This window comes from Pinus tabuliformis, chromosome X (genome assembly GCF_031772625.1).
Source record: "Pinus tabuliformis cultivar Carrire ecotype Pingquan chromosome X, CPIR1, whole genome shotgun sequence".
NCBI classification, from domain to species: domain Eukaryota; kingdom Viridiplantae; phylum Streptophyta; class Pinopsida; order Pinales; family Pinaceae; genus Pinus; species Pinus tabuliformis.
The window spans coordinates 787,004,573-787,026,628 of NC_142308.1; the positions used below are offsets into that span (position 1 = coordinate 787,004,573).

A 22,056-nucleotide genomic window follows, 5' to 3' on the forward strand; every position below is an offset into this window, starting at 1 on the left:
GTTGAGGAGAGAAGGGAATTTTGGGTTGAAACTTGAGGAGGAGTCCAGGGAGGAGATTTGTTGGTGATTGCAGTCATTTTGGGGTCTTTCAGCAGCAGGATTATCAGGTGGGTCAAATAATCCAGCAATCAACAAATTCCAAAGTCAACAATCAACAAATTCCTTCGTGGGTTTTTGTGGGTATTTGGTGGAGAGCCTGGGTTAATTTCCCGGAATTTTCTGAGCACTAGAGGAGACCTAGCAGCTATTCTTCACAACCAACAACTCATTTCTGGGCATTTCAGCGCAGAGCCAAAGGGATGTTGATTTGGGGTAGCATCGGATGTGCTCTAGCCACGAAAGTTGGTGGAAAGGCTAAGGCACATGAGATCTCCATTACCCAGAAAGGATTTGGGCAGATTCTAAACAGTTTGGGAGATATTAAAATAATTAATATCTTTAATGGAGTCCCTAAGTCTAAACCTAGGGAAATCAAAATATTAATGTGAATTAATATAAAACTGTGTTAGAATGGTCCAAAAGTCATGGGTCAAGCCAAATCTAATCTTAGCCGTTGATTAGGGACTTAATCTCCGCTGTTGATTTGTCAACGAGAAAAGTATAAGAGGAGGCTTGAGGGTCACTTGGAGAACATACCAAGAGATCAAGATTTCGACTTTCTGGGGCTGGGTTTGCTGAGAAGGTTGAGTGAGTGATCAGAGTTGCAGCTGTGGGGCAGTGAATACAGAAGCAGAGAGGCAGAGATAGCACCGAGAGGATCAACGCAGTAGTCGGAGAGAGGGACGCAGAAGCAGCCAAGGGTCCACGTAGAGCCAGCCAGGGCTCACGCAGAGGTAGCCAGAAGCTGCGCAGTGCCTCAGAGGTCCAACGTGGGTGATGTAGAGGGCCAGAGGACTGATGCAGTGCCTCCAGAGGTTGACGCAGGCTAAGCCAAAGTGACGCTGGGCTAACGCTGGGCCAGAGAGAGGTTGACGCAGGGGTTTCGTGGGGCAAATTGGAGCTATGGAGCTACGGGAGTGTTTATCCAGGGTTTCAGCCAGAATATCTGCTTCCAAATAGAGAGGTGCTACTGCCGAGATTTTTCTCTGTTGGGTTTGCCAGATTTGGCACCCAGATTGTATTCTGAAACTACTTAATAAATCAAACCCTCAGATAGCTGCACTGATTTTCCCGCATTGGGTTTTTTGGGGACATTAGTCCAAAAACAACGGTGTTACTTGTGTGCTTGTTTCTATTTCCTTCAGTTGTTGATCTGTAATTCGTTGAGCATGCGTTTGTATTTATTTCTAGTATTTACATGGTAAATAACTTGTTAATTAACGAAACAAGTAGGTAAGAATAAATCAGTAATGTGCATGAAGGGTTTCTAACGTGTCAGACTTAGAAATTCCAACAAGGGAGATCAACCAAGACGCTTGGGGGACTTCATATTCATCACTTTCGCTTAGCTAAATTGCCGTGGGCAATCCTAGGTGCATACTTTCCAAGCACCCATTCTAACCTCATGTTTTATCAATAAAATGGCTAAGCAACACAATTTTTGGCTCTATTTTGTGTTCTGATATTTGGGAAAATTTTCTGTGTTTTTGTCTATGCATGCTTTGTTTATTACTGTAAATTTTTCATAGGGATATTACATAGATGCATTCTTATAGATTTAGGATGCGAAGAACGCCTTGTATCCCTAAGATGTTGATCCACCCATCTACCTAACCTGTGTTTCTTTCTTTTAATGGTCTTAACCTTCCAACTTTTTCAACCTCCATAGCCCCTAGAATTGTAGTTCACAACTGAACAATTGTAGAAGATTGGGAAAATTCCTTGTGCTATTTGACTTGAAGAAGATGGATTCTACTGTTGTATTCCCCACCTAAGAAAGGAGAGAAGGAATCACACACACACACACACATTAAATCATGGCATTTTCATTAGCTAAAGAACCTAGAATATGCCATTAGACTTGATTTGTGTGACTGTGTCATATAGTCTCCCATCAATTAGAGCCTCCTATGTGTGAATTTTTTTATCGTGTACGTACATGTCAATGAATAGCCTCATGTTTGAAGGAATATGTCAAACTATTTTTAGTTAATGATGTGTAGAAATCATTCAATTTGACAATAATAAGATTAGGTAAGTTCTATTGTCTATCTGCTTAACCATTGTTTTAGTGGTTATTTCTCAACTTTACATGAAATAATAGTTAAAAACACATAAAACTACATAAAGACTCGTTGTTATGAACAAAATATTTGTAAAAATATTAATTAAATAATAATATTAACAATAAATTATTTAAATTAATTAATAACCATTAATTATGAAGGGAAAGGGTCAAAAAGTTGTGATCGTTGACCTTCGTGGCCATTCAATGCCTATATAGGCACACGCCATGAAGGATTGTAATCACCATTCAATTTTTATCAATAATACAATTGCTTATTTACACTTCTTACAGAGTCTAAATATAATTACATGTGGGTATTGGCATTTTTGCTGCAACAGTGGTATTAGAGCCACGTGTTCCTGTCCGACTCCGTTGCACATACTCCTCCTTGCCTAGTTCCACTGCCATTTGTGTCCTTTGTCCACATCATATTCTGTCATCTTCAAATCGTTAGCCACCATAGTCTAAATTGAATTATGTCTACACGTTGTGCCGCTGTCAACACCACATTTCATCCGCTCACTGTGTCATCTCGTATGTCTTCATCGTTAAACTCGACAACCCTTCAGCTGCTGACTGAATTCCATTCCCCGCGCTGTGTCGCTCCTTAGCTGTCAACCCCTTATCCACTGTTTTCTCTCTCGTTTTCTGTTGCTTGCTAACCCATGTTCCTTTGTGCCGGTTCATTCCATTCTCCATGGACCAAGTCGTTGCTCGATTTTTGGTCAAACATTGTTCCCCGACAGCTGACGCCAGTTTATCCCGACCTATTCGGACCTGTTTCCCTGTCCAGTCGTTCCCTTGTCCCTGTGTTCCAAGACATCGCTGTAAATACCTTGCCCGCTGCCTTTGGACTCGACCGTCATGTCTTCTGACCACACTTCATTCCCTGACCGTCGTCTGCCTTGCCTCGTATTATTCATTTTACATACATATATAAAACTATATAATTTGTTACATTTTCATTATATAATTAAATTATTGTATAGTTTTATATAATTATATAGTTTAACAATTATATTACTATATTATACAGTTATAATTACATAGTTTTATAATTATATAAAAAAAACGTGGGTTCTGCCAAGAAGATTTTTTTTTTTGAAAATGGGGAATCATAATGATGAAGCCGACATTAATAAATATTGAGAAAAACTTGATAAGGTTCATCATTGCCTTGACAATGTTGAAAAAAGACAAATAGAGTTAGGAGAAGGACAAAAGAAGATGATTGAAACTCAAGAGGAATTAGAAAGTGATATAAAAAAGATAGACAACATTGAAAAAATGTTGCAAGGAATGCAGAACCAAGAAAAAAGGGATTTTGATTATCATTGGCAAGCCTTCTTAAAATTGAGGGATGAAGACAAACATGAATCAACCTGTAAGGTTAAAGAACAAGAAGAAAGAATGGATCAGTTAATAGAAAGGGTGAATTCATTTTTTGTTAATCCCTTAAATTCTCAAGAACCAACACAAAGCCCCAAAACTCCAGATAGCGAAGATCCCCCAAATCATGAAATTTTGCAAATTCCGCAAATACACTTCTCAGGTAGCCAGTACTATACAAAATTTCCAGAAAAAGACTATCAGCGAATTAAGGAGCTCTCAAGTACGATGGTAAAGACCTTAAGGGTGCTATTATTTGGGTTAATAAAATGGAACCCATTTTTGAATCTAACCCACCATTAGGTGAACGTGAGAAAATCATGATGACTTGCAACAATTTAGAGGCGAAGACATATGATTGTTTCCTATGGCGGTCTGGCAAATGTGACGCCCGTTCCTTTTCATTGGAAGACTTTTGTGGATGCTTAGCTAAAAATATTCTTCGATGAAAAAGAAGATGATGTCTACGAAAAATTTGTTTATCTGAAGCAAAAAGGTAAGCAAATATACCCATGAATGGGCAATATTGGCTACAAGACAAAGATGATTTACTGATGAACAACTAGCTAAAATGTATAGATGTGGACTTAAAGATTATATTCGTGCAAAATTGAAATTATACAAACCCCAAACTATTGAAGAAGCCAGACAGGCAACAAAAATTATTGAACAAAAACATAAGTTCAACATGCCATCATTCAAGGAAGACGAAAACGAACAACAGTACCCAGGTAAAAAGGAGACAAACAAACATAGGTATTATGGTGACAAATGGACGTTAGAACATAGATGTCTTAACAAGAAATTATATACTTATGAAGTTGAGAAAGAGTCAGATACTTAAAGTAATGAGTCAAAAAAATGGATAAAGAAAAATAATTGCTGCAAGCATGGAGAAAATTGGACATCAGGACATAAATATGAGGACATGTCCTTATGTTACTATAAGATAGTAGATGGAAGGCAAGTTGAAGTACAAGAACCTGAAGAAGAAATCACTATAATGCACAATGCGGATTCAGATTCTAAAGAACCATCACAAGAAGCATCATTAGCTGCAATCTCATGTGTCCAACAAAATCAGGATGAAGGAAGCAATTTTTCAAAAGATCAAAAACAACAAGCAACTGCAAAATGCGTTCCACCACACTTTCGAAAGTAGAGAAGCCAAAATCCAAAAAGAAAGAACACTAAGCTTACAACACCACCCAAAAACATGACAAGAAGGTAACAACATAAAACCTTGAAGCTTAAGGGGATCATAAGTAGCAGAAATGTCAATATACTTGTATATTTTGGTAGTATTCATAATTGTATAAACATCAATCTAGCTAAACAACTTGATCTTTGTGTATGCCCAATCAAGGACTTGACCATGACTGTCACTACTGGGCAAAAGTTCGAAAAGATAGGAGAATGTCATAAGGTTTCAATCCAGATGCAAGAACTAGAGCTACAAATGGATTTATTTTCCCTATCGCTCAAAGAAATGGATATAGTGCTAGGTGCAGAATAATTAATACAATTAAGAAGCTATACTACAAACCTTGAAGAACAGTTCATGGAGTTTAACTGGCAAGAAAGACATTATAAATTATATGGTGTTAACACTTCCAGCTTCAAGGAAAGTGCAAATACACATGAGGACTTCACCAACTCACAAGGCACAAACAAAGTCAAAATAAAAAATGCCATTCCATAGCAGCATGTTCAACTAGAGAAAACCCTTCTTGTTATGCTTTGAGGACAAAGCATCTCTAAAGGAGTTGGCAATGTTATTCATAAAAATATTAATTAAATAATAATATTAACGATAATAATATTAACAATAAATTAAATATTTAAATTAATTAATGGCTATTACTTATGAAGGGCAAGGGTCAAAAAGTTCTCACCATTCACCTTCGTGGCCAGTCAATGCCTATATAGGCACCGCCACGAAGGATTCACCATTCAATTTTTATTAATAATACAATTACTTACACTTTTTACACAGTCTACATACAATTACATTTGTGTACTAGCATTTCTGCCGCAACACTCATACATAAAAGTCCTTTTAATGTTAGGTAGGTTCATTGTAACAACTAGAATCTAACTTTTTTTCCTTTGTAGAATTCAATCTAGAATTAATATGATATTTTAAAACAATTATTTTACAGACATACAATGCAAGTTTATATATTCCTTTTTCATCCATATCCTATCCAAAATTAGCTAATAAAGTAATGTATCTGTGTCCACCCATGCATTCGTATGTGTCAATATTGGTATCCTAGTAACTGAGCTTTTAATTAGACGTCATTTTGTAAAACTCCACTTCCAAATATAAAGCCCTTTTTTTAAGGTTGTGACAATGTTGCTTGCCCTTGTTTCTTGTTTCTTCTTGTATGATATCTTTTCTCTAATTTGAATATTTAATGTTTTCTTCAAATTAGAATAATTACCAATTTGAGTATATTTTTTGCTGATTGTGGCAGGATACAACTCCTAGAATCGTGATGTTAGGAGATAATTTGGGCTGTCCGTGTGGAGGCACTCATGTTGCAGATATTTCTGACATTGGGATTATCAAGGTTCTCACTCCTCCATGACGCTTGCATCTACTGTCCTAGATTCAGATTGCAGTTATTGCTATTAATGAAAAGTAAGAAACCATGCATGTAAATCTAAGACGCATTTTTATGTGCTATTGTATGTGAAAGATAAAAAATTTGCATTGAATCTAAAAGGACTGAATATCATTGTAATTTCATAAATAGAAAAATGATGTGTTTTTATGTAGGGTGAGTATTTGAAAATGCATTTGAGTTATTTGTTTTGGTAAATCAAAACTTTCTACCTATTTTTGAAAAACTATACACTGCTTTAAAAGTCTCTCACAAGTATACAACAGGTTCTGGTGCACTGGAGATCAAATCTCTAAACTGATTCAGCTATAACGAGTCTAAAGGAACCATGAAACTACTTCCAGTTTCTCATATATTGAGGTTTGAGTACCCAAGTCTACTAGTAATTAGCATTCAAATGACAGAGATTTTGCCCTTTCTTCTGATCTCTCCATTCCTTTGGAGAGGTCCTAACTGAAAGATGGCTAAAAGTTTTGATTCCAAGTTCCCTTTTCACATTGGGTGCTGATTACATCCTACGTTGTGACTGTTATTATGCATTTCATGATCTTGAGGAGAGGGCTGATCTTGATTGTGTTGTTGAAGACAACTTTTAAGAGGATAAAGCATGATTTTATTTGATTGCATCAGATTGTGTGTGTGGCTGCTGTTGAAGAATCAAGGGCAATGATGTATATTAGGATTCTTCTTGACTTGATAACAATTTGTGAAGCACTTTTACAATTATCTTAGCTTGATCTTCTTCTTATTATTAGTGTGTGTGTTTCATCGAACTGCTACCAAAAACATAAAGACAAGAACACGGATGTTGGCTCTCTGCCAGGGCCAAAACCTCTCTTCTCTTGAGAGGAAAACCCTTCAGTAAGTTTCCCTTATTGAAGCTTCTTATTGGTTATTGCAAAACCCTAGACCCCTGACAAGAATATCCTCCAAGCAGAAGTCAACTCCTTTCTCCTTTCTGCACTTTGTTCCCCGACACTTCCTTCTTCCGACGCTTCATCCTCCTCCTTTCCGCACTTCGTTCTTCTTTCAACTGTTGGTAAACCTTGTTGCACTTGCTCTAGAAGAGATACCTTTGGTGAGAACCTTTTCTTATGATGATCCCTTTCTTGTCTTCACCAATCAATGAACTTGTATGATTGTAATGGGAGGGTTGTTATGACACCAGAGACAGCCTCTTTACCTTCGCATGTGTGACTGTTTTCCTTGTGATGTTGACTTCTTCCTTCTTCGCTTCAGAGAGATCCTTCTTTGCTTGAGTGAGGGGCCTTATAGTCCTACTTAGATTGCCCAACCAACGAAGTTATGTGACTGTGATGGTATGTTGTTAAAATTGGCAACTATGGCCAAACTCCATGTGGGTCATGTTATTAATGGAAGCTGATATTTTTCTTGGATCCCTCTCATCGAGAGGTGTAGGATTGATCTAAAGATCATCCGATTCTGACAAGTATTCATGGAGATATGAATTTATTTGTGTTATGGGACAATTCGTCAAGGTCGGCCAACAACCAAATAAACCCCACTTGTGCTCAACGTTTTAGTATAAAGAGAGGTGGGCTTGTGATGAGATGCAGCATAGTGATGATGGGTGCAGCATGGTGCAGCGTGGTGAGGTGCAACATGATGACGAAATGCAGCACAACAATAGGTGAAGGAGTCACCTTGGAGAATCAGTTGAAGCAGCATGTCTTCAACTGATCTCATGTATCATCTTCTTAGAGATGATTTTTGCTCTTATCTAGATAAGTCAAAGTGTTGACTTCTGTTGTAAACGTACTATCCCTCTCTCTCTCTCTCTGTTGAACTATTGAAGAACATATAAGAAGAATTGATCAAGGGTCTCCCCATTGGGGTTTGTCCCTGGCTAGCACCACATCTTGTGTCCTCTTGTCTTGGCTTGTCTTCTGTGATCTATGTTTATGTTCTATCTGCAGTTTACTTTAATGCTGATGTGATTGCTAATCTGGAAAAGATATTGAGCTAACTGTGAAAATTGAAATAGATTGCTCTAAGCATAGAGCATACCTAAAATTTAACATGGTATCAGAGTTGAGGTGAAGACAATGCCCAAGCAAGAGTGAAAGAGCAATCACTGAAGACAGTTGAGAAAGAAAAAAAAAGGATCAATGGATTCCTCATCCCTCTTCAAATTCACCAAGCGTGAAGTCGAAGCAAAGAATATTATCAGAATGGTGCAGCGGAAGTTTCTGATGGTCTATCTAAAGATCATTTCATCGGGAAGTTCGGATCTAAGGGTGGAAGGAAAGGCAGATGCCTTGGTTGCAATAAGTTCGGCCATTATGCGAAGGAGTGTCTGAATGGCAGAGACACATCTCTTGATGAAGATAACAATCATTCTAGGGACATCTTCAATGATCAAAGGAATGACAGGTAATGCATGTCATCAAGGAAATTGCCGACTCTTCAAAGAAATCAAGGAACCCGAGGTATGAGGAATCAAATGTTGTTTTTGATAAAATAAAGAAGCGTTATCTTGTATTGGCCCTCTCCTTTAGATTCTTTGGGAATCTGACTTATTGATGGTAGTGCTTCAAGGCACTTCATCGGATAGAAGGGTGCACTCTCTAATTTGGTAGAGATGGAAACAATTGTGGGATTATACTTGGAGTTGATGCCACCTATCCCCGAAAGGGTGTAGGAAATGTTACCCCTCAATTGAATGAGGGTAACTCGATTCATCTACAGAATCTCTTTTATGTACCTGATCACAACAAGAACTTGGTGTCCATTTCAACAATGGAAGTCAAAGGTTACGAGGTGGCACTCACCGATGGAAAGGTATGTGTTTGAAAATAGAATGTTCAAAGATGTTTTTGAGTTCAGGGTTGTATCAAGTTGAAGAAAATCCACTAGGGACCATGTCCATTGACACATAGCACCGGAGGTCTGTGAGTCAGATGGTGACAGGGATGCCTGAATTCAAAAAGAGCATGAAAGTACATGTTTGAGATGTGCCGAAGGAAAATCTTACAAGGGGACCATTCTCCTTATGTAGCAGGTCCACAGGTTTGGAACAACCGAGGGGTTTGAGATTGATGATCAGGAATCTCATGTATGTAGGTGGATGAAAGCCCTCTATGGCTTGAAGCAAAACTCCCCGGGCATAGTATGAGATGATTGATAGCTGTCAGATGAAGTTGAGATTCACTAAGAGTGAAGTCGATCCAAACCATTGTTTGAAGGTTGTCGATGATAGATGTCTCATACCAACACCTTATGAGGACGACCTATTTTTGATAGGTGCAGACCCTCTCATTTGTAGAAGTAAGAGGGAGTTGGATTCCAGATGTGGAATGATAAACTGCAAGCCTGTGACTACCTCGAGGATCTTAACTTTCAGAAGTTTATGGTGATGATGCTGGACCTCTGAGTCCCATAAACTCATTTGCATTGATGTTCTCGGTGAACTTCTGTCCAGACATATGTTTTGCAGTTAGCATGGTGAGCTCATATTTGGTTGAGCCTCACTGGATTGGTGCTAAGAATCTTTTGAGATATCTTTGGGGCACAATCTCTCATGGATTGAGATACACTGTCGGAAATATGAAGCTGCATGATTATTCGAATGCTGACTGGGCAGGCAGTGTGGAGGATCACTGGAGCACTTCTCAGCGTAGTTCGAGCACTTCTCAGCGTAGTTCTCTTTGGGTTCTGCTTCGATATCATGGATGAGTAAGACACAAAAGTTGGTTGCTATAAGCACCGCCGAGACCGAATACATAGCTACGAGCATGATCTCGTGTGAAGCTGCATGGTTGCAGAAGCTCTTAAGTGAGTTGTTTGTAGACATGATGAATACCACTGTAATTCTCTGTGACAACCAGAGGAGGGATTTGATTATTGAGGAATTCCGTATTCGATGATTGCTCCAGCAGATAGACATCATACACTGCCATATTTGGGATATGGTAAGTCGATGAGCGAGGAGGCTCCATCGCATTAAGATTGATGTACAGGTCGCAGACATTTTGTTAAAGCCCCAGGGAAAGGTCAAATCTGTGACTTTCCCAAACGACTTGGAGTCGTTGAGAGACCTTCTTATAAGGGTCCTGCATGTTGCATGCATTGAGCTTTGGGAGCTCTGGGGGGCTTTGGGTACTTACTGGAGCAACATACGACCACAGGGCGACTCACCCTCACCTGGTGGTGCGCTATGTACAAGATGACAGGTTGAACCTTCCCCTGTGATATCTCGTGGCAACTGTGGAACAGGATGATTAGTTCTCCTGTGGGCTGGGATGATTAGTTCTCCCGTGGCAACTGCGGAACAGGATGATTAGTTCTCCTATGGGCCGAGATGATTAGTTCTCCCGTGGCAACTGTGGAATAGGATGATTAGTTCTCCTGTGGGCCGGGATGATTAGTTCTCCTGTGGCAACTGTGGAACATGATGATTAGTTCTCCTGTGGGCCGGGATGATTAGTTCTCCCGTCGCAACTGTGGAACATGATGATTAGTTCTCCTATGGGCTGAGATGATTAGTTCTCCCGTGGCAACTGTGGAACAAGATGATTAGTTCCTTTGTGGGCCAGGATGATTAGTTCTCCCGTAGCAACTGTGAAACAGGATGATTAGTTCTCCTGTGGGCTGGGATGATTAGTTCTCCCGTGGCGACTGTGGGGTAGGATGATTCGTTCTCTTGTGGACAGGATGATTAGTTCTCCTGTCGAGGCATCCTACCCATGCCGTCTGGGACTCATGGGAAGTACCTCTCATCTGATCAATGAGCCGAGAAATGGGGTTAGGGAGCATAGTAGTACTATCGATGGATGCATCGATGTATCTACCGTACTCCCTATGTTAGGATGACCTCCATTGATCTGGGATCAGTATGAGTGGTTTGAGACACTCTCTTGTGATATTGATCTTTGATCAATAAAATTGACTTCGGGCCAGTAAGAGTGATGTGACACTCTCTTCAGATGAAACTGACTTCGGGGCAGTAGAGAATGGTATGAGACATTCTCGATCAATTCTTCTTCTTCATGGTTCAGCAGAGCGGAGCAGTGTAGGGCACTGATGGCAGAGATAGTACAGTCAGATATATGGATCAGCAGATGGAGTTCTCCCTAGTTGAGAGGGAGTGTTAAAATTGGCAACTAGGGCCAAACACCATGTGGGTCATCTTATTAATGGAAGCTGATATTTTTCTTGGATCCCTCTCATCGAGAGGTGTAGGATTGATCTAAAGATCATCCGATTCCGATAAGTATTCATGGAGATATGAATTTATTTGTGTTATGGGACAATTCGTTAAGGTCGGCCAACAACCAAATAAACCCCACTTATGCTCAACGTTTTAGTATAAATAGAGGTGGGCTTGTGATGAGATGCAACATAGTGATGATGGGTGCAGCATGGTGCGGCGCGATGAGGTGCAACATGATGACAAAATGCAACACAACGATAGGTGAAGGAGTCACCTTGGAGAATCAATTGAAGCAGCATGTCTTCCATTGATCTCATGTATCATCTTCTTAGAGATGATCTCTGCTCTTATCTAGATAAGTCAAAGTGTTGACTTTTGTTGTAAACGTATTATCCCTCTCTCTCTGTGCTGAACTATTGAAGAACATATAAGAAGAATTGATCAAGGGTTTCCCCACATTGGGGTTTGTCCGTGGCTAGCGCCACATCTTGTGTCCTCTTGTCTTGGATTGTCTTTTGTGATTTATGTTTATGTTCTATCTGCAGTTTAATGCTGATGTGATTGCTAATCTGGAAAAGATATTGAGCTTACTGTGAAAATTGAAATAGATTGCTCTAAGCATAGAACATACCTAAAATTTAACATATGTCATGTCCCTTCTCAAACACATTAGTAATAGGTTGCTGCTACACAATTTTGGACATTTTTTACTAAGGAAGAGGACCCCACACTTTCGACTTAGGGACTTAGGGGCCAAATCGATTTTATTTAGCTACTAGTCGAATGTGGGGGCCACCCACGTGGGAGTTCGAATTAGCCATTTGATATGCTTGGAGGGAAAATCGAATGGGTGGATGGAGGGGCCCACATGACGCTAAGGAGGCCCAAGTTGTAAGGAGAGATCAACTCTCATTTTAGTTTCATCTTTGACATTTGCAAACAACTACTCCACTGTTCACTCTTCTATTTAGTTGAGTCAACCAGTTGTTTAGCCACGAGTCTCTCCAGCGGGAGATTCATCCTCTACTTCGGGGTACCATCCGTGCCCGCCCTAGGGAGGCTGTTCCATCAGGATTTTCAGGGGTTATGGGCAGTGACATAGTACCAGCAGCCAGCGCAGAGCAAGGAGTGCATATTTCTGGGCAACCAGGAAACACACAGAGGGAGATTGAGGCTAGAAAAGATCATATTGCTTGTTGGGGAGTTAGGGAGCTGAGGTAGCAGCACTGGATGATCCAGGTGGATGTTGGTGGCCACCCACCTATCCCACTTGGACCCCCACAACTGTTTTTTTTCAGTTTTTCAGTTTCTGTAATTGTAGCACAATTTACTATTTTTAGCAGTGTTTCGGGTCCTGAACTTCTGGAGCCATTTTGAGGCTCTAAGTGACGTTTTTTGGGAAATCTGGGAGCAACGTCGATCCATCCCAAAGATGTAGTGCTCAAATAGATCTTTCTAACGAGCTATTGTACGCATCAAACGAAGATCGGGTGCCAAAGTTACGACCCCGGGAAGTTGATGTGCCAACTTACCCAAAACAGGGCCCACAATTTGGCGTTTCATCTTCTAGGGTTAGGTTTTGGGATGTTAAGGGTTTTCCATTGTTTCTCAACAATAAATAAGCCTTCGAGCCTCATTATAACAGAGTTCAGAGGCATGTAGCCACCACATCTCTTCTCAGAGATAAGCTACCATCGCCCTAGCTGGTTTATTTCCATTTATGTTTGTAAGCATATTTTAGTATTTTACATTAATGAAATGAAGTATTATTTCCGCTGCATCTCTGTGTTTATGGTTATTTCTGTAATTTGTTGCGTTCCTGTTTAAATCCGGATCAGTGGTATCAGAGTGGTCTGCTTTTTCTTTGTTTTTCTTTGCATGTCCCCAACGAGGTCGAGATATAACGAGTTAGGGCTTGAACTGGTCGAACCTTTGCAAGACCAACCTCGCAAATCCTGACGGCCTCCCGTGGCGGATGAGAAGAAAGACGAGGGGGCAGGAGATCCTATTAAAATCTTACTCGAAGAAGCCCTCAAGCGACAAAGGAACATGACGATGGACAACTTCGTGCAGATCCTTCAGTGGCTACCCAGAGGCGACACATCAGCTTCCAAGAGCTACTCTGGAAACGACACACCCTTTAAGGTACAAGTTAATTTTGAAATACCCATATTCGAGGGTTAAATAGACACAGATGTCATAGATAAATGGTTAAATCTGCTAGATGGGTATTTCTCTGTTCATGAATTTTCGAGTCGGGAAAAGATTGTTTTCGCTCTTCTCAAAGCAGCCCCCCACGTCAAGGACTGGTGGGAAACCTACTGCTAGCAGAAGGATGAAAGCACGGGTTGACTATTTTCAGCTGCACCCACTTGGAATTCATTTTGGGATGCCATCAAGGAGCAGTACTACCCTATCAAAAGCTATGAGGACAAATACATAAAGTGGACCATGCTGCGGCAAGGACGGGACCAAGATGTGCCGCAGTTCACAAAAATTTTTCATACCCTTCGCACACAGTTGGGTATCAAAGATTCTGAGCTGCATCTGGTACTTAAATACCATGGTTGCCTACCCAGATACATCTAGGAAGAGATGGAGTTCCTGAACATATCCTCGCTCGGTACAACGTACTGATACGCTGTCAAGATTGAGCATAAGTTTAAACAGAAGAAGCGAGACTTTGGATTTGCGAATCCGAAGACCAAAGGACAAAGCCAAGGTGGGGTGACCCAAGACAACCCGTCAATGCTGCAAGAAAAGAACAACACCACGAAGTCGAAGAAAGACACAGGAAAGTGTTGCGAGTTCCACAAGAGCCCCATTCACAACACAAGTGAGTGTCGGACCAAGCAGTTGCTGGTGGCTAAGTTGAAGGCTTCAGAATCAGATGCATGTTCTGACTCTGAGTCAGAACCCGACAAGGGGACTGGCAAAGGGAAGTAGATCATTGATGTGGAGCCTAGCGTCACTATTGCCACCGCCAAGATCCAGAAGAATGAGCCTGAAGATCCAGAGGAGGGGGAGCGTCTTTTCCACTCACAAATGTGGGTGAAGGGTTCGCCGCTGTAATTTATTGTTGATAGTGGGAGCCAAAAGAACCTCATTTCAGCAGAGGTCGTGAAGCGATTGGGCCTGCTGACTACACCACACCCGCAGCCGTACAGTATCGGGTGGCTTCACCAAGGATGAGATCTCCGAGTTCGCCAGCAGTGCCGCCTTCCTTACAGTATCAAACCCTTCACAGACGAGGTATTGTGTGATGTTACACCTCTAGATGTTTGTGATGTACTATTAGGCCAACCATACTTGTGGAGGTGACATGCTGTGTATGAGTCAAGGCCTCGTGCTGTCATTATTTCTTTGTGTAATTCATTATACAGGATACTAGAGGTAGCCCCACCTACCGCCACCTCTTTGATCACTGCCAAGAAAGGTAGCAAGCTCATCTCCCAGACTAGGAAATTCATTTTTTGTCTGGTTCGCTCCCAAAGTAAGGGGAAGATCGTCACCACATCCATGACCCCCGCGAAGGGTTCCTCCACGCAGCAGCAACAACAAAGGGATACGGTCATGACAGAACATAGGAACAACTTCTCCTCACCCACAGGGGTACCACACAAGCTTCAGGTGGGCAACAAAGTCTGGTTGCATCTGCAGAAAGAACGCCTTACAAGAGCCCATCAGAAGCTCCGACCACGCCGACATGGTCCTTACACCATTACCAAGGCTGTGGGAAATAATGCTTTGGAGCACAACATTCCTCCATTCCTTCACCTGCACCAAGTGTTCAATGTGTACCGCCCTCAACCATGCTTCCCACCATTATTGGACACATCCGAGATTGCAGAACAGCTCACTAGGGACCAAGTTCAGCAGATGGAGGAACTCAACGCAATGGGGACCATTGCTTCCTAAGGGGGGAGGAATGATCCAGGTGGATGTTGGTGGCCACCCACCTATCCCACTTGGACCCCCACAACTGTCTCTTTCAGTTTTTCAGTTTCTGTAATTGTAGCACAATTTACTATTCTTAGTAGTTTTTCGGGTCTTGAACTTCCAGAGCCGTTTTGAGACCCTAAATGATGTTTCTTGGGAAATCTGGGAGCAACCTAGGTCCATGGAACAATGTTGCTCTTCCCAAAGTTGTAGTGCTCGGATAGATCTTTCTAACGAGCTATTGTACGCGTCAAACGAAGATCGGGTGCAAAAGTTACGACCTCGGGAAGTTGATGTACCAACTTACCCAAAACAGGGCCCACAATTTGGCGTTTCATCTTCTAGGGTTAGGTTTTGGGATGTTAAGGGTTTTCCATTGTTTTTCAACAATAAATAGGCCTTCGAGCCTCATTGTAACACAGTTCAGAGGCATGTAGTCACCACATCTCTTCTCAGAGATAAGCTACCATCGCCCGAGCTGGTTTATTTCCATTTATGTTTGTAAGCATATTTCAGTGTTTTACATTAATAAAATGAAGTATTATTTCCGCTGCATCTCTGTGTTTATGGTTATCTCTGTAATTTGTTGCGTTCCTGTTTAAATCCGGATCACTAGACCAGCATTCTTGCTGGGTTTCACAACCAACTGAGCCAACATTCCAGCAGTCCAAATTGCTGGGTTGAGGGACAGCGCAAAGGCCACTTAGCAGATTTTCGTGGAGCTTGGGAGCAGGTGATTTTGGCCAAGAGCTCATCCGGGAAGTCAGGGGTTGGATAGCAAGGGTGAACTCAGCATTTTGGAGGAGTTTTCAGGAGGATTTACAGGCAGTTTCCAGCAGGCCGAGTTTTGCAGCTACAGCTGAGGTGAGGCTCCAAGGGGGTCAAAAATTAGAGGTCCAAACTAGCTAAAATCCCTTCTAGGTTTTTCTGGGTTTAGGCCAAGCAGTCCGGGGTTAAAGGCATACAAGTTTCTGGGCAGTATAAGTGCACTTTCCAGCGATTCGAACTTCAACAGAGAAGCAATTTTCTGGGTAGCGCAGTGCAGATTGGTGCAGTAGTTGGGAAACCTTCAGCTCAACTATTTTCCCACCTGGGTTTGGTCTTTCTTGTACATTGAGACAAGCCTAGGTGCACCATTTCATCATCTATTGTATTTGGCCTTCAGAAAGTTAATAAAATGGCTCAACAGTTCCATATTTGCAGCGTTTTGTGAATGCCTAAATGTGAATTTCGTTTTTATAAATTGTTGCACAGTTTATTTGTTTAATATCACTTGTATTCCTATTTAGGATCATTACAATGGTATTAGAGCCTAGTTCTTGGCTCAGCTGTGGGGATTGTCTCCTATGAGAGAAGGGGACCAGCAAAACATCACCTACCGGAGACAAAGGTACAGGAGCAGAGAAAGGGAGTTAGAGATTACTCCAGATACAGAGGACAGGGGGAAAGCAGTAGCAGAAGAGGAGGAAATGGTAGAACCCAAGAGCAGGGAAGAGATGGATTTCAACAACCTTCTGAGGGCCCTGAGTGACTTGGCCAAGGGTCAGAAAGACATGCTGTAAGAGATAAAGTCGCAGAACAGAGAGAGGACCATGCCTAAAGGGTTTCTATGTGGGGAAACTTGTGGGGCCTCTCAGCGATTCGATCACCCCTCACCAACAGTGCAACGCCCTTCAGCGAGTGTGCCAACTCGTACTACACTACCTTCCTTTGTGCCAGTGGCACAAATTGAGCCTGCAAGGGAGGAAGACCCCCCTCAGATGGGAGATTACTTGAGAGAGTGGCAGTCTATGGATGAAGACTTTAAAGAAGCCCTCTCCTTTAGAGATTATTGCAAGCTCAAGCAAAGTGAGAAGAACAAGGGGTATGGAGGACAAGGGACCAAGAACTATGAGTTGCAGAGGACCATAAGGAGGATGCGTTTCCCTACTTTCAATGGCACTACTAACAGTGCTAAGTGCATGGCCAGGTCTTGGGTTGAGAAGATGGACACCTACTTCCAACTCAACCGAATGACAGAGAAGGAAGCCATTAAGATGGCCACGCTACACATGGAGGGGGAAGCCCATGATTGGTGGTTTCATGGCTTGACCACCCTAGGGCATGCCCATGTAGTTTCTTATGAGGACTCCACCAGGAGGGTGGTGGAGCGATTTGATCAGAGGGATCCAAAGGCTCATTTCAGAGAGCTGACCCAACTATGCCAAACAGGGAACCCGGAGCAGTGCTTCTCAAATTTTCTGCGGGTGTCAGTTATGGTCCTGGATCTATCCGAGGCAAGGCGGGTGTATACCTTCATTGAGAGATTGCTTGAGCCCCTACGTGGAATGGTGAAGTCACGCAAACTTTCCAAGCTGCAAGAAGCGGTCTTGTGTGCCAGAAATTTGCAGGGGGTCATCCCAAGACTAGAGCACCATTTCTGGCACAGACCCCTTTCCCACAAAAGGGGCATGAGACTAGACCTCCACCCTAGAGGGCCACACAAGGGAGGGGGCAATTAGATGAGGAGACATAGAAGGACCTCTGGAGGAGGAAGTTGTGCTTCACATGCAGAGAGCCCTAGGCACCAGGCCATCGGTGCATCAGAGCACACTACATTGAGGTTTTTTCTGATAGTGACTAGGAGGACGAGGTGGAGCAGGATTGCGGTGGGGCAGATGGCGAGAGTTCGACAGACAAAGGGCACCACCGCCACCTCGACAGGGTGGGGCATCCCTTGCCCCTGCATGGGGAGTTCTCGCTTCCTTATGCGGGATTCCATAAATTTTTGACACTGAGGATCAGGGGCACTGTATAGAGATAGAAGGTGTCAATGCTAGTTGACAGTGGGGCTACCCACAATTTATAGATGCCCAGTTGGTTCAGAGGAGGGGCCTCACCACAACAGAGTTCGAGGGCTTCTCAGTGCTAGTACCAAGTGGCCGTACCACACAGTGCACTAGATAGTTATGGGGAACTACTCAATGATAGACCATTTCTTTATGGTCGATGTGCTAGACACCAACGTGGTGATGGGTATCCAGTGGATGTATTCCCTTGGGCGAGTCACGACAGATTGGAGGAAGCCGGAGATGGATTTCATTGGGTTGGATGGCAAATTGGTAGTCTTGAGAGGCATGCATTCTTATCCACCTCGAATAGTTTCGGCCCACAAGATGGAGGCAGATTTATGACATGGGGACATTGCATGGGTAGTTGAGCGAGGATCTTAGAGGCAAAGGACAGGTCAACCACCATCGACAGACATACAGGCCTTGCTGGACAGATACACAGTAGTGTTTGGGGACATTCCCCCAGGGCAACCACTAGACAGATGATTTGAGCACACTATTGAGTTGGAGCCGGGTGTGCAAGCAGTGATCACCACTCCTTGCAGGCATCCCAAAGACTACAAGGACGAGATAGAGAAGGTCATCCAGGTTCTGCTAGCATTGGGCCATATCAGGCCAAGTTCCAGTCCTTTCACTTCTTCAGTGGTGCTAGTGAAGAAGGGTGGAACCCTTCGGATGTGCATTGACTACCAGGCCCTCAACCAGAAGACACTGAAGAACCGGTACCCCATTCCCCGCATAGATGAGTTGGTGGATGAGCTTAGAGGAGCCAAGAACTTCTCTAAGATTGATCTGCATTTGGGGTACTGCTAGATCAGGCTGAGGGATCAGGATATCCCTAAGACAACTTTCCAGTGCCACTATGGGCACTTTGAGTTTCTGGTCATGCCATTTGGGCTGACCAACGCTCAGACCACATTCTAGTCATGCATGAACCATGTCTCCCGGGGAGAGTTGAGGAGGTTCGTGCTAGTTTTCTTCGATGACATTCTGATTTACAACTAGACATGGGAGGAGCACCTCCAACACTTGGAGGAGGTATTGCGCATTCTGGAGGAGCAACAATTTATGCCAAGCTCTCCAAGTGCAAGTTTGGGTTGACAGAGATGCTCCACCTAGGCCATATCATTGGCGCTGATGGGTTGAAGGTCCACAAGGAGAAGATTCGGGCCATCCAAGATTAGCCAGTATCCCGAAATGTGACTATGCTGAGGGGCTTCTTGGGTATTTGCACCTACTACAAGAAGTTTGTCAAGGGGTTCTCGCAGCTGGCAACACCCTTGACCGACTTGACCAAGAAGGCGGCCTTCACATGGACTGATGGAGCACAGGTTCCCTTCGATCGCCTTAAGGAGGTTATGAGCATTTGCCCTATTTTGGCATTTTCAAATTTTTCCCAGCCATTCACGGTGGAGTGTGATGCATTTGAGGTAGGAGTTGGAGCGGTATTGTCACAGGCGGGGCATCCCATTGCTTTCAAGAGTCGAAAGCTCCTACTGCATGAGTTGTCATATTCCATATATGACAAGGAGATGCTGGCCATTATGCATGCATTGGTCAAGTTTCGCCAGTACTTGGTAGGCAACCGGTTTTGAGTGAAGACTGATCATAATAGTCTTCGACATTTCTTGGGGAAGCAGGGCCTCAATGACAGGAAACAAAGGTGGGTCAGCAAGGTGGAGACCTATGATTTTGATATAGAGTATGTGCTGGGAAAGCACAATGTGGTGGCCGATGCTCTATCTCCAAGACCAGCTAGGTTATCTCTCATGAGCATCTGCCATGACTGGAAGGCTCAGTTGTTGATGGAGTACTCCAAAGACGGGAGGGCATGCGAGGTATTGGAGGGTTCCCATGCAGATGAGTGTTACCGTGTGATGGATGAGGTCATCTATTACAAGGGGCGCATTTACTTAGTGCCCAACTCGTAGTTGAGGGAGAGGGTACTCTAGGCAACACATGATTCACCACTGTTCAGGCATGAGGGGTTCCGAAAGACTTATATGGCTGTCTGAGAGAGATTCACGTGGAAGGGTCTCAAGGAGGACGTGCTGCAACACGTATGAGAGTGTGAGGCTTGTTAGAGGAACAAGGAGGAACTGACCCACCCCGCAGGATTGCTACAACCACTTCGCATCTGTGAGGGGAAATGGGAAAGTATTTTGATGGATTTCATCATAGGGCTCCCCACAGTGCAAGTGAAGTATTGCATATACGTAGTGGTCGACAGGTTGACCAAATTTGCCCACTTTTTCGCCATCCCCACCACGTATACGACTGCACAGGTTGTAGAACTGTTCTTTAGAGAGATTTTCAGATTTCATGGGCTCCCCAAGCACATAGTGAGCGACAGGTACAACAGATTCATGGGAGGCTTTTGGTAGGAACTCTTCAGGCTGGTCGGGACGGAGCTCACTCTTAGCACCAACTATCACCCTCAGATAGATGGCTAGACGAAGAGAGTTAATTAGTTGTTGGAGGGGTACCTGAGGAACTATGTGACCGGTCAGCAGAGGTCTTGGATTCGGTGGTTGCATCTGGGCGAGTATTGCTACAACACCACGCATCACGTGTCCATCGATATGACTCCTTTCCGTGCTCTTTATGGATATGATGCATTGCCTTTTGTTGATATTGTTTTTGGAGACAGCCGAACCCCAAAGGCCAAAGACCCAAGAGAGCCAAGATATCCTTAAGGCTCTCAAGGATAATTTGGTGACAGCCCAAAATCAACAGAAACTTTATGCAGACCAGCATAGGATAGAGAGACACTTCGAGGAGGGGGACTTGGTGTACCTCCAGCTGCAGCCTTACAGGCAGTCCAGAGTTAAAGGGATACAAATTTATGGGCAGTATAAGTGCACTTTCCAGCCATTTGAACTTCAGCAGAGAAGTAGTTTTCTGGGCAGCGCATCGCAGATTGGTGCAGCAGCTGGGCAACCTTCAGCTTAGCCATTTCCCCACCTGGGTTTGGTCCTATTTGTCCATTGATACAAGCCCATGTGCACCATTTCATCATCTATTATATTTGGCCATCACAAAGTTAATAAAATGGCTCAACAACTCCATATTTGCAACTTTATGTGAATGCTTAAATGTGAATTTCGTTTGTATAGATTGCTGCACAATTTATTTGTTTAATATCACTTGTATTCCTATTTAGGATCATTACATGGTAGTGTTGTAATGACTATAGGAAGAGACTCTGTTTCTCGCACGTGTGACTGTTTTCTATCCTACACCTTGTATGCTGCACTAGAGGCTCCCTTTCTTGTCACTTGATCACCCTTTACTCGTTCCTTTACTTCGCATATTTTAGAGGTGAATTTGCGATATCTTTGGAGGAGTGGACAACCTCTATATATAGAGGACTGTCCCCCCTTTAGGCCGACTTGAGGGCCGACTTGGTGTTTGTAGGCCTAATTGAAGTATATAGCTCAGATTGCTTCTTTGGAGGTGTCTTTGCTTTTGAGGGGACTTGACTTTGCTTGGAGGTGACTTCTTTGACTTTAATACATAAGTATACCTATAGTAACATGCCCTTAAGTTCTTCAACATTTTCTTTTGACATTTGACTCACCTATAGCACTTTATAATGTGCTAGACCTATTTCAATGAGTAAGAAACTCATTGGCATATATTATAAAAATAATATTTCTTTTCTTGAATAAATACAAATATCAAAAGCACATTTATGAAGACCAAACCTAATTACATTTCCTTCAACAACTGTAACACAAAATTTAGACCTTGTGATTTACATGCCTTTGAGAATGGTTTCCCTATAAAATTCTCTCATATTGATAGATTTTTGAATGACCTCTTTGTCCATGCCTTTGTCGTTGCCTCCAAATGATCATAGGTGGTGTTGTACTCATAATTAACCATGCACATTGCACTTAGAGCATAGATCCAATTCATGAAAGC

The 22,056-nt window shown here is 42.7% G+C and overlaps 1 protein-coding gene across 3 annotated transcripts in view; it reads left to right on the forward strand.

Annotated features, from left to right (window-relative positions):
- The window catches only part of LOC149142195 (threonyl and alanyl tRNA synthetase second additional domain-containing protein), a 264,846-nt gene that overhangs the window by 238,254 nt on the left and 4,536 nt on the right, over window positions 1-22,056 (forward strand). For 2 of the 3 annotated variants that reach the window (XM_089448951.1, XM_089448952.1), the window contains exon 7: window positions 6,037-6,132. In XM_089448951.1, coding sequence (XP_089305077.1) covers window positions 6,037-6,132 — 96 coding nt within the window. Of the gene's footprint in view, window positions 1-6,036; window positions 6,204-22,056 lie in introns of all 3 variants that reach the window. The other variant, XR_016264627.1, reaches the window with a different exon arrangement.